This window comes from Varroa jacobsoni, unplaced genomic scaffold (genome assembly GCF_002532875.2).
Source record: "Varroa jacobsoni isolate VJ856 unplaced genomic scaffold, vjacob_1.0 scaffold_375, whole genome shotgun sequence".
In the NCBI taxonomy this organism is placed as follows: Eukaryota; Metazoa; Arthropoda; class Arachnida; order Mesostigmata; family Varroidae; genus Varroa; species Varroa jacobsoni.
The window spans coordinates 74126-91274 of NW_019213277.1; the positions used below are offsets into that span (position 1 = coordinate 74126).

The window sequence follows — 17149 nt, forward strand, 5'->3', positions numbered from 1 at the left end:
ATGCGTCGTATTATTAATTTTACAAAATACAACGATTGTTAAGCAATCGTGGTGTGTAAATCGTTCTAGAATCAAGGACGTGAACTCGACGATCGGTCGCAAAATTTCCCAGATGATTCTGCCGCTTATAACGTCGCTAACACATGAACATCGCCACCGCATTTAACGCAATGGTATTAGTGAAATCGTTTTGCAGTAAGTTCAGGCCATATTTTCGATCTTACCCAGGTTACGTTTACAGTATCAATGGTACGGAAGCAAAAAAAAAACCTTAACGATTCGAATCTTGATCCCGTGGCGCAGATAAGTTCTCAATTGATAGCTTACTGTCTTTGCCTGCTTTTTCTAGATACCCGCGTTATCAAACAAATGTAATCAATTTTTTACTTTTAACGAGACGCACAACCTCAGAAATACTAAATCATGATACGACGGGGCGGGTAGACAAATGGATAATCTTAGAAAGATTAAGACTCATACACAAAACGTAAAACAAGAGGTGCATGCTAGTTGAATATAACATTGACAATGACGCAAGTAAACGGCCACTCGATAGCTGATTCTGTTATAGTGCGCCCGTTCTGGCCCCAAAGCCAGCCAAGCACCTCCTCTGTCAACGCGCCTCCACACAATCTAGTGGTGAAAAGTAGGGAAAAAGACTTGATAATGACAAGCTCAGTGCTCAAGACCGAGGTAAAGATGGATCAAAGGTTCTTCATCAACTTGCCACCAAACAAAGCGGCTGCTATTTTGACCGTGCTCAATTTCGGCATGTACACATATGATGGATCAATGAGCAATTTCTGATCGCGCAATCAGTTTGCGACCACAGCGATAGGTCGTCCGCTAGAAATCGTTATGTAAAGCGCTATGGAACTGGTATTGTACGTTTACAAGTGCTGACCAGCATTTGATCAGGACGTTTGAATTTTCTTTTAAAAAAAAAGAAAGAAAAACTATTTTCTATAATGATTTTCTATTTATGCAGCTAGTGTATCGCATTATTAACGAACGCAAATACGTTTTTTATTTAGAATAGTCGTATTGAGGGCACTTTATATTCACATAGATCTAATCAAGCGGGTATGCCCTATTAAATGTAGCACAGTGCGCTTATTATTCATTAAAAAAAAATATACATATATATATATCTATCCGATTATGATAGCTTGATAATGTTAGCAAAATATTTACAGGTAGGATATTGATACACTGAATAAATGTAGCTCATATTCGATGTAATGTAATAGTTAGGTTAGGTCTGTTATATTATTTAGATGCTTCTTGGCCTAGCATATCATATGATGGAACATTTAGAGAGTTTACTTCAATGGTATTGTGATCGAACCAAAGTCATTTCCGTGACGATGTTCTCTAAATATATAACCGAATATTTAACACGAGGCTTGTTTACGTCCGCTTTACAATTGCGGGATACCCGCATAGCTCTATTTGGCCACAAGCGTGATCAGCTGTTTTATTCAGGGAGTTCTTACCCTCATAATTACGTCGAAGTTGTTTCCTGGGATAATTAAGTTAACTGTAAAAATGTGCCTTGGTATATTCAATGAAAAACACAAAATAGTATGCTGAGACAGCGTACCTAACCTTCGAAATCTAACAAGATATTCCAGACCTTAAATTCGTACCAACAAACCGATTAAATTAAAGATAGAAGATCATTGACAAAGACAAAGTTTGCCAAAATATTTTTTTTGTTTTGAAAATAATTTGCCAGAAACACCTATTATCAACCTAAGCAGATATAGGAAAATGCTTATAGTAGCACCGTAACGGTACAAACGCGTTCTCACTGAAGACTATAAACGGTGATGCAAAGTCGAATTTTCAATTATGTGTCTCTGCAACAGCCGACAAAACATAAATAACAACACAGCATTCTCTCTTCAGGCCGGATCTATTTACTCAGAGATAGCAGTGCCGCTAACTTGTATCTGATATCGTCGTTTTTGTTTCAAACGGGCTGAACTAAACCTTTTTTTTTAGCTACATATACTGATTGTTCGTCTTCGATTGGTTCAGCCTATGGACGCACAGGTAAGATTAAGCATGCACAGTTTGAATAAACGCCCTATATTGTCTGCAATGCATTACTAATAAATTTCTTAATACAATACTGTTGTTGGCCAACTTACCTAGACGATAAACCCATAAAGTTAATGATGCTGTAGATCAAACTTATTTGACAACAAGTTCTAATTTATCTTAATATCTTGTTTTTGTTTAGATAGAGAAATACAGTACAATTATCTACAGTCGAAGATAAAAATCATTATCGGTGTTCGTCATACCTTGACGTATCAGACAGTACCTGGTCTGTCACTTAAGTTGGCTACGTTTATATCCGGAGCAATGTTAATGCTCTCCTCCCTGACATCTTCCGAGCGACCCGGTATAAACGTTGCTGATCAAGGTAACTGTGTCCATGGCGGGACTTTAAGAAACGACACCCGGTCCCTTTCTTACATTGCCAGTATAAATTAACTGCAATTTCTGATTTTTATGTATGCGATTCACAAGCGTCATCTGTAGTTCTGCCACTAATATCATTTGTCAAAATGTGTAGAAAAACAATGGAAGGGGAGAATAGTAGCAACAAAGTTTAATACATTGATTGACATCTGCAACACAATTAAGCGGATAGAACTTTTGCGGTCGCTTGCTTTCAACAACACAGTTGTAACACTATAATACATACAAAATAATTAATATATATTATGATAAATATTAATTATGAATTTTTTTTACTAGTTTTACGTGTTTGATCTTAACGTAAACGGTTTGTTTCAAACATCTCATTTCTCAGACCCGATGTTACCTCGTTATTGTTCCGTACCGCAACATTTATCAAACAGTGTAGCAGAAAAACGTACGCATATTATCAACAAATCGTTGCGCAAGAAAGGCGTTCTATCGTCAATGAAAGTTGTCAACACAACTTCGACAATGCAACAAAAACAACTTCGACATGCTATGATTATCACAACTTTTTATTATTTTTTTTACAATAGTCATTTATTATTTTAATTTGTCAGCAAAGTGAGTCCCAATGTGAGCCATTGAGACAATGGTATTATCGCCATTACGTCTAATATCTATTGTTTTTTTATCTAAGCTTTTCTGCTAACCAAAATCACAGATTCACTCAAATTTTTTACTAACATTAACTAGCATTACACATTAGCAAGGGCTGTTTCGTCAAAGAGAACTGTGTGTGTCCAATTTGTGTGTGTGTCTGTAAAATATTAGAATTAAATTTGACTTTTTTTTTCATTCATTAGCTTTATTATATTGTTGTGTACAGATGTGCATTGATTACCCATACACTTTATGCTTCTACAACTTTAGAGTTGTTCAATAAATTTCAATAAACAAAATAACCAAAGAACTTTTTCGCCATTTTGCGTGCTACTGAAGACAATATAAAAGAGGTCATAGCATTTATTACTGTCATTATTATTATTATTATATAATTGCTCTTATAAGCCAGTTGATTTGTTTTGTTCTCAAAGAAGCTTTTGTACAATTTCGTAAGACGTTCTCACATCTAGTTTTACATGACCAGAAGAGATTTATGGTTATCAATCCTGCCAGAAAACATGTTAGGCTCTCTTACCGCCAGAATCAATAAGCCAAACAGTTAATCAATAATGACAAAAAAAGGAATCATCGTCTGCTTACTGTAACACAATCTCCGTACTCTGAAATAACAGTCTCTCACAGCGAAAGTTATTTATTTAGGCTGCTTTTTTTTTATTCTCTACTAGCCTTTTTTAGATAATACGTATACATAGAAAATGTAATTTATGACCACGGCACGTTGATATTTACATACTGAATGTATTCATTCGTTAAGAATCGTTTAGGAACCTTGTTCGCCCTTTCGGAATTGAACATGTCGTACGAGCGGTGTAAATATGTGAATCTACATACAATCTGCCTACCCAGAGTGTCTTTGAAAGTATTTTTTCTAATACGATCACGTAAAGACGTTGGCCTCTGTCTTGATGTTCAGGCACTCAAATCAATCAGTCATAATATGCCTACCTGATATTTATAAGCATTTGTGACACACTGTGCATAACTCGTCTAGCCCGTCAATGGATGGTTAAGCTATTCTAAAATATAATTTCACAGAAGGATCACAATTGCTTCATTACACAATTTGAGGGAAGACGAAACAGCCATGGCGAAAATACCACATAGGGAAAACTTCAGCGGGAAAATGTGTCGTTGATTAAAGATAAACCGGGTATGAAACTTTCCATTAGTTGATCACAGATCACTGTCGTAACAAAATGGTAACTGAACAAATCGTTTTTCAATATCTCTTCACAAATTTGCTAAAATGCCCTTACTTGTGATCGTTTGGAATTAACCTTGTCTTGCGCACGGAGAAATGTAAGTGCCCTCGGAACTATGAAACTGTCCAAACAGCAATGCGACAAGTGACCACTTAACAATGTGCCAGCTTGCATATGCTTGTGCGTTGTAGTCGACAGCCGAATGGTGCTAAAGTACCACTATGAGAGCAGAGTGCGTATCGAACTATACCGAAGGTAAACTGAGAAGAACCCCTCATCCTTGGGGTGTGTTTTAATGTGAAAAACGTTGACGTTGTGTAACTGGAAGGATCTATGGCCTTGTGTGATTGTGTGTGCAGGAATGCAACATGAGAGCCCAGCACGGGCCATCATGAGCAAAAGCCCAACAAAAAAACGACCTGCCAACAAGCGATATGAATAAACTCTCTAACGGTCGACGCAAGCACATCGTACTCTAAAAACTGGTAACGAAAAACGGTGACGCAGCAGGCTCCTATATCACCGTCACCGAAGGCAATCGAATGCAGTCAGTGGTTGAGTTGCGTCCTAAGAGGAACGAATGCCCTTGACAATGAGATCCAATGGCACCCTTCCGTGCCAGACGAAGAAGCTAAACAACATATAGAGGCTGCTGCTAAATATAATGATACGACCAAAGTCAACATTCAATGCCTGTGGGATCAGCAGAGGGTCGCCGTATCATCCGCGCAGAGTGTTGTTAGTTGTGACGCCGGCTCACTCCATCGAGATCCTCTCTCCTAACAGCGAGTAAGAGATGGAGGCCAAGCCAATCGTCTGTCAAACCACTGTGTCTATTTAATACTGTACCAGAGTTGTTTGATGGTATAGAAGCTAGCCATCGCTTATAGAAAGGGCAATTTAACAATTGGATTTCGATACGAACCAGCGTGACTGTCTCGTCATGCTGTTGAAATATTTGTGTGATTTTGCTAGGCTCTTATGTGAAATCCCTGCATAGGTAGTGCAAATCACAATGTTACATTACAGCTGCTTGATGATCGTTTCGCTCAAAACAACGTTGAACGTAAAAATTATGGCTCGTTTGATGGACATCCCGAAAGTGCGCCCGGCTTATATGAAAGGCCTTCGTAAGCTGTTAAGAACCGTGTGCAAGCTGCATTGGAGTCAATAAAATACCTCTATACTGAACTGCAACAGTTTCCACCTACACCTGAAGCTGCTGTGTGCCATGCAGTACCCGAACTTCTAGTATCCTCTGAATTTGAGGATAACACACGGCATGATCAGCTGGTTGTTCCAAATACGTCACAGGGCAACGCGTCGTAAGCACTGAGATCCCCAGCTGGAAAATGTCTAGGGAATAGACTACTAAGATGCTTTAATTTCTATTGTACGCTGTTAGTCTACCCCCAACAGTACACCATTCACAAAAAATAAGTTTCCCTTTTGTATAACGAACATAATGAGAGTTTTCCAGCGCAAGCACAGCACTTCCGTCAGCTGTAACAGCGGTAAGGTCAACGTTTCAATGGGAACGTATCTCGACAAACAATAAGTCATTTACTACGAAGAACGCATCAGATTTCAACCGCTACCGCCACGCGAGAGCACTGGCGGCCGTACCTTCTCTACAACAACGCGTCTCATCAATCGTCAACTGAATTATTAACCGCGACGTATAGGGTTCTAACAGAAGAACCGATACGTAGTCTGTGAAAGTCCGTGATACTCCTACGGTGAAACTGCCAAGGGTCCTAGACCCTTATGCCGTGTTTGTCGGAGCCGCAAACATGAACCGCTATGCATTCCCGCAATGGTCATCAGCAGCTTCAGTCGACTTCAGCAACCGTTACAACAGCATCTTCACTACCTATGATGGCAACGGCTAAGATAGTTCACGGCAATCCACGTATGTCAGCGCCCTCGATCTGGACGGTGCGCTCTGCTTTGTATCGACGACAAAGATCAACAAACTAGTTGGAGTCAAGCATTTTCTAGTTCTAATGCGTTTACTACATAGAAGTATCGTATCTGCCTGACTAGCTATTTCGACAGTTGCGTTTGTGTAGATGTGTTTACTTACGCATATGACTTTGACGTTAACCTGCCAAGTAACTGTTTGACAAACAAAGCATACGAGCCTTCGAAGCGTCACATACTCTTGCTGATTAAGTCCGGGCTAATGGTTCCAACCATGAAATACCTGCAACACTTATCAGTATGGATCAATGTCACAGAATGGTGTGCAAGAGGTCACTGCAGGATGCTACAAATGGAGCAGTGGCCACGGGAAACGCTTGTCCGCATGATAGCTTAGTGTGTAACGGGTGTGTAATCAAAGGGACATGTTGTGGTCTAGGTTCAAACCTAGGCATGCACGCAGTTCGTTTCGTGTTGGGGGCCAGCCGTCTAACGGCAATACCGGACCCGAAACGTAGAGAGATGCGGGTGGATCGTAGCTGGTTCTGTCTGCAAACGAGTACAAATATGCGGCGTGTATCTGGTCTTCTGTGTCGCATCAATCATAAAGCCAGCGCGATTTACGGAGCGTTTGTGGTCGCTAAAGGCTATCGGTAATCAAGATTCGCCTTCGAACATGCTGTTAGCGAAATGTAGCAAAGCAATTTTATGATACGTTATTTTAGGACGGTGAGTCATACATGCTCAGCATGCCAAAAATAGCATCCCTCGTTTAACTGGCTAGCAGTCTTGATACCGTGTCATGTCGCATGGAAGACAAGTGGCGTGATGCTCGTTACTCCACAATCCGGAAACTTTCGCTTGATACCACAAAGAGGTGATGACGTTTGTAACCGAAGGTCATGCCGAAGAGGTTATCCACTTTTATTTCTCTTAACCTAACACAAATGACAGAACCTACCATATGCTACATCACCAAATAACATAAGCGTGAGATCGTCAAAAATGACAGATCATATTCAACTATCTACCCGTTGGCCCGAGTCATCTGATCAATCTGGATTTTGTAAAGCGACTCATGTACTAAGGATGTACAGTTTCAGTCCTCTAAGGGGATGCAGCTCGCTAAAGGGAAACCCACTCACTGCCGCGGTATCCAGTCACCTGGGGCTTGTTTCGTGAAAAGAGCACTTCTCAAGGTTTTTGGTGTGGTATAATCTCCGACGGGAGACCATTGCGCAATCGGCAGGTCACCAAATCATCACTCCATCGATGGGTTGTGCGTCATAAGACACATGGCGATTCTGCTCTTCAGATCCAGATTCTACTGTAAGCAACATAAAAAGTTTTTTTCACTCGATCTGCAATCGTACCGCTCGTGCATGTTTGGCCTAACATAAAGCAACTGGTCGTTCAATTGCTCTAGAGCTGCCAGGTATCTAGGCCATTTTGAGAGACTTGTCCAAACCGGTAAAGTGGCGCTTTTAGAAACAGTTGATTGTTACCTTGGAGGAACCCCCTATCATAATCGGCAAGATCACTGCCGTCGTCAACAACTTAGATACACCGCAAGCTTATACAGTTCAATTACAGCAATGCAATTCTTGCATGATGTTCCGGTAGGAACTATTCTTGCTGCGATAACGCCACAAAATGGACCAGGTCACAATAGCAATCTATCCATGGAGTCGATGCCACTCACTTAGTTTCGTTTAGCGCTACTCCTATTCAGGACTTACCAGTCTCTCGGTGTACGTTTTAACCGCGAGTACCCTCTCTATGAAAGAAGAACCTCGACAGGAGGGAGCGAGTCAGAGCAAGCGTTGCCGGAGTCGTGTATCTAGTTAAAGGGGACCATTTACTTCCTATCAAATAGAACTCTATCCGTGTAGAAAAATGTCATGCGAGTCGCAGCAAAATCTCATAATTATTATAGGACTCGACGAGTAGCGTAGCTAGAAATTACAATAGAAATCATACAGTATTTCATTAATGCTGATCGAATTACTGAATTATTATTTTTTTTTTTATACAGATCGGTGTGAAGTGATGGTCCAACCATTTTATGGGTGGACTGTCGAATATATCAATAATAATATGATGACTTAATAATGATGAAAATTCGTGACACATTCTGCATTCGGCATAATTTGTATAGCTCGCCAATGAATGTTAAAGCGTTCCAGAATGTAGTTCCACAAAGGGGACACTATCGTTTCATGGCACAATTTTACGAAAGAATAAACGCTCACGGCGTGAACACCACATAGAACAGACCCTAGCAGAAGAATGAGTGCCTTCAGTCATCAGGGCCATAAGTGGCCTTACTTATTTGGCTGTTTGGAACTCACTTTATTACTACTTGTGTGCCGATTTAATAGAGCAAGATACCAGTATTTTTTCAAAATAAAATCCTATAACCAAGATTATAAATTTTCAAACAAATAAATTTAGGGTGACTTACAAACGTTTTATGAACTCAAGAATAATATATGTACATCAATATTAAACTATATTTCAAAATATATATATTGAATGTTTTTGTCTTTCACACCTTTGCTTTAAGCAGTTTTTCATCTCGTAGTCGCTCAACTCTTGAGAGTTTGCTAAAATTGTTTCTCAACTATTGTGTTTCTTTAAATAGTAAAATATTTTTATTCACGTGTTTTTTTTAGTGCCATTTGCAAATGCAATTCAGCCGTGAAACACTCCGATGGGGTACTACCAAAATATGGGCCTCATACAGGGAGCACTTTTGGAAAGCTTGTAGTAAAAAGTATAGTAGGGTCTAATGGAATGCCCAGCATTGGTGCCGGACGTTAAAGTTCGAAACATTTAGTCAGCTATACTTGAAAAGAAATGTGAAGGCTCGTAAAAACACGTGGTGCTGTAGATTCGAAATCGGCATAGACACACTTCGTTTCATGCTGAGGGTCAGCCGTCTGATGCATTGCCTATAAGCGGAAATTTAGCCATGTTTGGTGTCTGCGCGAGGTTTTGAACCTATACCACAACGTATCTTAAAACTTCAGCAGGTAAACACGTTACCCACTACGCCACAGTGGGCCAGACATTACCTCACAGTTATATTTGGTTCTTCAGCATTGCTAGACTTCACTCCATTTATAGTAGGAGCTTACACTGAGTGAGGGACAAACCAATAAATTGTGGGTGCACGTGTTATTTTTTTTTCCGAATCAGCTGTGTAAAACATTCTATTAAGTATTTTTTGTTGCATCAGGCATGTTTCGACGGCAACGTAAATATGGAAAAATTTCTTTCGCCAGCATTCTGTTCTCTTTGGCAGGTATAAAAAACATCCCACATTTGTAACAAACCACTTTAGCCAACAGCAAATTGTTTTTCTTTTAACGTTTATGAATATCCCGTAGAAAAAAACAAATGTGGCAATTATTACAACGCCTTCTTCCTAAATTAACAAGTAACTGATTAATGATAAACGTAGTAGAAATCTAGTTATCATCATTGAAATTGTGTTTGCAAGTGTAATAAATTAGGGTATTGGAAATCGTGCTACATTGCGTTGCTTGAAGCAGCATCAAAGATAATTCAAGATTAATCTGATGCTGCTTTCGCACATTATGTTTATACATGTTGAACATCCATTTCCATGTTACCATCCACACCGCCATCAACAGCCCGTACATACACTCCATATTGTACTGTAAAATATATCTGTGAGAAGCTTGGGAAAATGGCATATAATTTCCCTTAGAAAGATACATCAGCGCGGGGTACAGCAGTCTAAGTAGGTATATGAAGTATGAAAATTAAGCACAAAAAAGGAAAGAACTGGCACAATAGGTTAAGGACAGCTTTTATTTCAGTTTATAATTTATGATGTACTAGTTAAAAGGAGTGTTTCTAAACGCGTACTGCTTACTAACTGTCGGGTACCTTGCTGGGCAGAGGACAAAAACACATAATCGTCAAATCTACAATTTGAGCCTATCTAAGGTGGTCTCTTGAAGACTAGTCACCTTTATCTGCTTTTATAATTACTCTTTAGTGAGAATGTTTCAGGTTTCGGTACATCGAACACGTTCCTTTAAACTAGGTAATAAAAGATGGATTTTATTGATTGATTTTGCTCAGCAAACTGGAACTTTTTTGTGGTCACAGCTATAATATACAGTAGATTGCTAGCTTTGTTTGCCTGTTACGTTAATAATCTTTATCGTAAACTCTATGACGTTTTTTAGTCGTCGGAAGTCCCGCGAAATGGCGCCATTGAAATAGTTGTTACGAAACTATTTAAATTTGGCGCGCTTGAAAAGGAGGTTGCACTTGGCGTCTATTTGGGTTGCTTACGTCTTTGTCGGCATCTGTTTAACAGTGACCACAGTGGCTTAAAGGCCACTCGGTAAGAGCACAAACATTCGAACGCGCGAACGGTATTGTTGTGGATCACCCAAGCTAAAATAGAATGGCTATGAGTGTTCCAAGCAGTGGTGTTCAGTCTCCGGATATTATTCAACATGTGTCTTTTCAGCAACAGCTAGTTGTAGGAGACCCTCTGCCTGGAACATCGTCAGGCGAGGGAACCTCCAATGGCAAGGAATCCACCTCATCCGGTCAGTAACGCTTTATATGTGAGCCTTCATCATTTTGTATCATCGTTCTTGGCTATACATGTATAAAAATGTGTCAGCCAAAAATTTCAAATTCCATTCATTTAACATTGACGTGATTCTGAATAACCGTGTTTGAGGTACATTTTCGCGAATGAGGTGATCGAATAACTAGTTATAGTATTATTCTATTTGGACTTTGCAGTCAACACCCACTATTTCGAACGTTATGTCTTCAAATGTAAACAAACAGTAACAGGCTATAAGATGAAAGCTGTAATAATGAAGTATAGAAGTGTTAAAACCTATTATTTACTTTACAGATGTGCACTAGCTGGGTTAGCCACTAATGGATATAATAAAACGAAAGTAAAGTGAAAATTTCCGGAAGTTTTCAAAATGTACATAATATAATATAAATATCTTAACATATATTCTTCTTAACCATCAAACTTCAGGATTACTGGGACGATTGCATAATTTTAGTCAACTGTTGTTTATTCAGGAGCAGGTACACCTGTTTGGGGACACAGTTTTATGGTTTGTGTCTATGACTATTTCTTAATACTCTGCAGAATACAAAAAAATATGTGCATATTAACGGGATATTCGCCAAGAATTTCTTAAAAGAATATAAAATAGATGTACATGAAAAGCAAGTTATTTTGTAAATTCTTCGTGATTCAGATCAGACTCACTGAGTCAGTGAAAGCTATCCTCAAGTAAGCATAGAACCTTGTTCTGCTCGAACGCACTCGTATGAGAAGAAAAGTATAAAAGTGAACACAAGTGATAATGCTTTTCTCTCAAGCAACATGTTTTCTCAAAGCGATATTTGCTAATATTTAAATTTTAAGCACAAAAACAACCTATTTTCCCTTTTTTTTTTTGCTACATTACTACGTACGTTATACGCGTAAAATTTTGTGTTATCATAAATAATACTAGAGGCTTTACCACAATTGAACGATACATACGGAATACATTAAATAGGAAACGCATTGCAAATGTAATCTCATTACAACAAATCTAGTAACAAGCCTATAAAATAATTTTTGAGATTCGTTTTTATGAGGCCTAAAATAACATTTTCAATTTCGAATGATATAAAACATGGTAGTGATAGTTTATCAATAAATGAGATCTGATGTATCTTTGGAGTGAAAGGAATGACTCATTTATAATTACAGTTCTGAACGAACAATGAATCGTCTTAATAAGACCTACAGTTACGTACTATCTGTCGAGCCTAATCTTTGCTTTCATATTTTGTCGAACATCGGAAATAGAGCTAGGCATCCGCATCCGTGTCATATATGGTACCGCTATCTCGCGACAAAGTGCTAGGTCAGTGACGTTTACGGTTTAAAGTGTAAGTTACATTACGTAAGTACATAATAGGGATTCCCTGAAATCTTACTGATCCACTAGATGGCTTGGGGGTCTGTGGCTGCAAAAGTCAATCATTACTAATTCGAACTCCGTAATACGACATGTCTCTTACAAAAAATGTTCTCAACTGAATGACGCGTTTGTACATATAAATCGTGTGGCCGCACTACGGTCTACGATAATAGTTCCGCCTCGAAATTGCTGCACAATAAAATTCAGGATCGATCGTGTCCCACGGTGGACATATTGTTGAGATAGTGTTTCTTTTTTTTGTTGCGTCTTAGTTTTCTAATAAACTCTAGTTAGCTTCTTTGAATTAATAGACACAACCTAAATATGATCTTCTACTACGAGGCTTTACCTTTAGGCTAACGCTGCACACTCCTGGAAGACCCAAGCAACGTACGAATTGTATATGGTATATGAAATTTCCATAGGGCACCTTTGTACAATCCTCGCGTCTTGTATTTGCAACTTAATACGCTCTTTTCTTTCAATATTTAGAATCAACAATGTCTTTTAGTTGATGATTGAATTTATTATATTATTCTAATGAATGGAACGATAATTACCTTATAGAATAGATATACATATTCTACATTTTTGAAAAAATTGTTATTTTTACTGTGTATATGTTAAAACAAATCTTTTCAAGGAACGAAACAAGCAGAATAAATGCTACTTGCAGTGTACCCGTGGCAAAGACGAAATGCCTTTATCAAGTCAAGTGGATGCTAGCTTAAACGATTACTATTCCGGTCGTCAATAATCTGTTTTCGCAGGAAGTGCACACTGTGAGGACGTATACTTCATTAGCGTCCAACCTGAAGGGTAATCGATTGTGAACAGTTGTTATGTACCTGGATTATATTTGCGAGAAAAAGTCATGATCTGAACGGAAAAAAACCACAAAGGTGAAAAAAGTGGCGCTAAAGCACACATTGTGAAATAACCACCAATTGTGTTTTTGCTCATTGGTCGACGTACGTGCGACTCATTGATTGAATAAGTTGGCTACGCGTTGCACTATTAATGACACCGGAAGGTCGCGCTTTTTTGCTTCGCCTATTTTCACGGTGAATGGCGAAGTAGCATAAAATAGTATGTCCTATTTTTTGTTTTTTCAGGCCAAATTCGAAAGCGCGGCCGTGCTCCATTTTTGCCGAAATGTCGGCGATGTGGTTTGGCTACCCTTAAGGGAAATCAGCTCATGCCGTGCCCACAAAAGAAGCACACAATCCATAGATTATGTATAAACTCAAAAGAAGGATATCCCGCTAAGGACTGTGATTGTCCACCGGATGAGACTCTCGGAAAAGTTATAAAGGCTACCAGAAAGCGCAAAGTCAAGAAAGATGAGTTAGCTTTGATGCCGACGGCAGACGCTGACAGAGTAGCGTCACCAACGAGCTCCTATCTTTCCCATCTAGATGCTACAACGGCTACGTTCTTTAGCACGGGAATGTTCTACCTCCAATTGCCCTGCCCCGTATTTCGCAATGAAAGTAAGTATTATTTATAGTTAGTTTGTCGTTTTCCATCAATAATAATGTTGATACCGAATGAGCGCTTAACTATCGATTTGCTTGGTCTGTTGTCTATGCGTTTGTAGCGACGATTTATGTCGATATAATAACCTTGTTATATCAGCGAATCAATAATTTGACCGGGTTTGCGGCGCTACTCTCGTCTGCGCGTCTGCTACATACAGGCATGTAAACGTGTGCTCTTCATTTTCCAAGCGCGTTGAATGTTTTTATAAGTGTTTTTTTGTTTTATTTTTTATTTTAAATGAAATTAATATCATAGAGCGTGCATCGTCCTCTATCTAATAAACTTCTGTGCTCAAATAATTTTAAACGGTGTCAAAAGCCAACGGTTTCGCAGCGTATAAAAGAGCGTTGAACGTTTCGGACGATCTGTCACAGTGAGGGTGGCGAAAAAAGTACGAACAAAAACGTACAATGACAAAAACAACTTTACTGGAGCTTCACCAAATCGCTTTCAGACAGAGACGTTGCGGATATCAAATGAGCCATGTCGGATTCATCGTCAACATTATACCACAAAGCTTGAACTTGCAACAAATGGAAATCCGCTAACAATTACTCCAAAAAAAAGCCTTAACGCACTAAATGAGAGGATTGGCTCCAATGTGTGATTACAGGAGATAAGACTTGAGTGTATTACCGCGACCCGTGGTGCATTCCGTAAAAACTAGGCTTCCTTGCACCGTGTTCTTCAACTATTGAGGAGTTATGCATTATGCATCCATACCGAATGGTTCTACCGTCATAAAGGAGCTTTAGCGAGTAGTAATAAAAATGCGTAAGGTTGTCCCAAGTCTGAATGTTTAGGTAAACAGATTGTGAGTTTTTCGGTACGATGATACACTGACTACTACGACGATACCTATATCGCAAAGAACTCGATGCTTGTATCCTCTTAGCTCGTGTATTCACCAGATCTAGACTCCCTGCTACTTTGTCTACCAAATACCCTGAAAAGAAAACTGCAGGGCGATCGATAAATTCAAGAACAAACTAAACTAGAATGAAAGTTTATACCTACAACTCTGAAGTTGTCAAACGTAAAAAAAGGTGGCACAGATAATTTTAGTGCGACAATTTTTAAAAGGGACAACTTGGCTTTACTTGATTGAGGCTTGTGCAGTTTTGTCTAGCCACCCAGTAGTGTTATCTCACAATAATATGGATTACCGCATCCTATTTCAGGTGCACTAGTTATATATAGTGCACCAAAACTACTTACTCAATTTTGACTCTGCTTCTCATACCTAATATATTCAAACATGACTATTATCAGTAAAAAGCCTAACCTTCTCTATTGAGACAGCTGTCATGGAGCCGATGGTCTGTCAAGTATGGTAATCAAATAGGTTCCTCCTAAATATACTTTCAGTGGAAATTCAACAGTGATAATAAAGTTCGGGTTTTTAAAGTAAATTATAGTATGGGAATAATAACAGCCTGTCAACCTATTAATTCGTTTTGCTTGTTGTTTTGTATAATGATTTTAGTAAACGTGGCCCTGTATCAGCTTCAAATGGCAAGAGGAGTGGAGGACCCCACGGTTTTAGCCGTTCCCGCTTACCTGTTGAACACCCAGCCAACGTTTTCCACGCCAAGCGCATGGCATCGACAACCGCCGGCACAGCCGATGTAGGCAATCTGTATATTATGAATAGTTCATTTATATGGGCCGTTATTATCTCAGTACCTGTATATGGCCAAGAAACAGGGTGCTTGCCACGGTATCATGTGTTATGATTTGACCGATTAGACCTTGTTTCAATACCTTAATAGCGTTCCTCTTATAAGACAAACAAAAATTTAGTCAGAATATTATTGTAATTTAGGATTAACCACAATCATTTTTCTAAGCGAGGCCATTGATGTCATGGGACTAACCAGAACGATTTTCTCGATTTAGGAAATGAAGGTCGTAGATATACGTGACCGTATTTTGAAAACAAATAATCTATACTGAAAAAAGCACTGTCGTATCCGAGAACACTATGGTAAAGACTGCGTATATGGTTGTGTTCGCGGTAGGGTGTTCAGATGCAATTGTGGTATATCAAATATATCCGGAGCTTTAGTCACGATTTCCCTATTAGTGTGTCGGACATTAACAATATTGGAACATTTATAAGGCTTTCTCCCGACAGCACGTCTAAACAAATTAACAGGCGTCTACAGAAAAGCGTCATCTCAAAATAATGCTATATTTGATTTAATTTTGTGGTAGTACCAGGAAACGCAAAAATCTCGGAGAAATGATTTATCTCTTAGAAGTCGGTAGGACCACATGTATAATATTGCTATAATAAATAATTTGTAAGCTATATGCAGTATTATCAATTTAACAGCTACTTAATGATCGTGGGACAAAGTGTCTCCAAGCAACGCCGCATGCTCTAAATAAAATAATTGAAATCGGGCATTCAGATATGGCCCGAGGCGCTCTGTTCTCCACGGCAACTCCACTAACAAATCTATGATAGATATTTGAGAGAAATCTTCAGCGTATTTCCTATCTTTTGGAAATGTGAAGTATATTATGTCGTATGCTTATGTTTTTATTGACTGTGTGAAATAGCAGACAACGTTATGAACATCAGACCGATACAGGAGGCACCGTTAATGCATAACGACTCTGCAAGTGGAGAGGGGAAAACATGAAAGTTAACAAGCTCCCCCTGTAATCTACTATAAAACTAGCTCCTCCACTGTATTCCAAGGATCATGCTGTACATGTCATATGAACAAGTTATTCCATACATAAACTGGCTTGTAAAAACGTGTCCCTTACGGTGGATGTAGATTTCTTTGTTACTAAGCCCTTGCACTAACAAACAAATATTTAAATCTGAATGAAAAAAAAACAGGTCAGTTTAATCAGAAATGAGCTTTCAGCATTTCTTAGTTTTTTAAAAGATGCATGGATGCACATGCAAATATTTTAATAGCCATCGGCGTGCCGAACGACATCTGTGTGGGGCAATAACGTTAGCCCGAGCCTTGACGAGAAAAAATGTTGTATTTATCTACTCATATAGGGGGAGATCAAACAGTCTACGATTTGTTCAGTGGAAAAAAGTCTACCTATATGATACAATAATGATGCCTGAAACTGCTTCCCTTTAGGTGAAGTCTACTCTGCATCTAGATTAAATTGTAGTCTAAAGAACAGCTCTTAGAAAACGCGATGCAGCGTAAAATGCAGTGTAGCATTGTCAAGTATAAATAATAAAGCCTTCCTCCTTGCTAACGCGTGTTTCGTCCGTTATTGTTCATTTTAAAAACATTCTCGCATGAGAAGACACTGCGTCACGAATAAGCATATCTTCTAAGTCCATCTGAGGTTCATCAGGGACTTTTTTCACATCAGTTC

General features: G+C 38.9%; 2 protein-coding genes across 7 annotated transcripts in view; one reads left to right on the forward strand and one right to left on the reverse strand.

The window, feature by feature from the left end:
• Mitf (transcription factor Mitf) overlaps window positions 1–17149 on the reverse strand; it is a 108194-nt gene that overhangs the window by 69894 nt on the left and 21151 nt on the right. The window contains exon 1 of one of the 3 annotated variants that reach the window (XM_086968042.1): window positions 4380–4523. The exons of the other annotated variants lie outside the window; for them this stretch is intronic. The gene's annotated coding sequence lies outside the window, so the exon portion shown is untranslated. Of the gene's footprint in view, window positions 1–4379; window positions 4524–17149 lie in introns of those variants that run through there. 3 annotated transcript variants of the gene reach the window in all.
• LOC111259867 (uncharacterized) lies at window positions 5177–17026 on the forward strand. Of its 4 annotated transcripts, none has more exons than XR_015310765.1 (4): window positions 5177–10843; window positions 13360–13737; window positions 14400–14560; window positions 15273–15409. XR_015310765.1 is itself a non-coding variant. In XM_022832191.2 (3 exons), the coding sequence occupies exons 1-3, from the start codon at window positions 10696–10698 to the stop codon at window positions 15416–15418; spliced, it is 672 nt and encodes a 223-aa protein (XP_022687926.1). In that variant the 5' UTR covers window positions 5188–10695; the 3' UTR covers window positions 15419–17026. The 4 variants fall into 4 exon arrangements, 2 of the variants coding, with proteins under 2 accessions (XP_022687926.1, XP_086824169.1); XR_015310766.1 differs by having other exon boundaries at window positions 14400–14589; window positions 15273–15358; XM_022832191.2 differs by lacking the exon at window positions 14400–14560 and having other exon boundaries at window positions 5188–10843; window positions 15273–17026.

Bases quoted from the DNA above. Each gene is read 5' to 3' on its own strand.
- LOC111259867 (XM_022832191.2), top strand. From the start codon at position 10,696: ATGGCTATGAGTGTTCCAAGCAGTGGTGTTCAGTCTCCGGATATTATT. The intron at 10,844-13,359 runs GTCAGTAACGCT...TTGTTTTTTCAG, and splicing joins CAAGGAATCCACCTCATCCG to GCCAAATTCGAAAGCGCGGC. The intron at 13,738-15,272 runs GTAAGTATTATT...TAATGATTTTAG, and splicing joins CCCCGTATTTCGCAATGAAA to TAAACGTGGCCCTGTATCAG.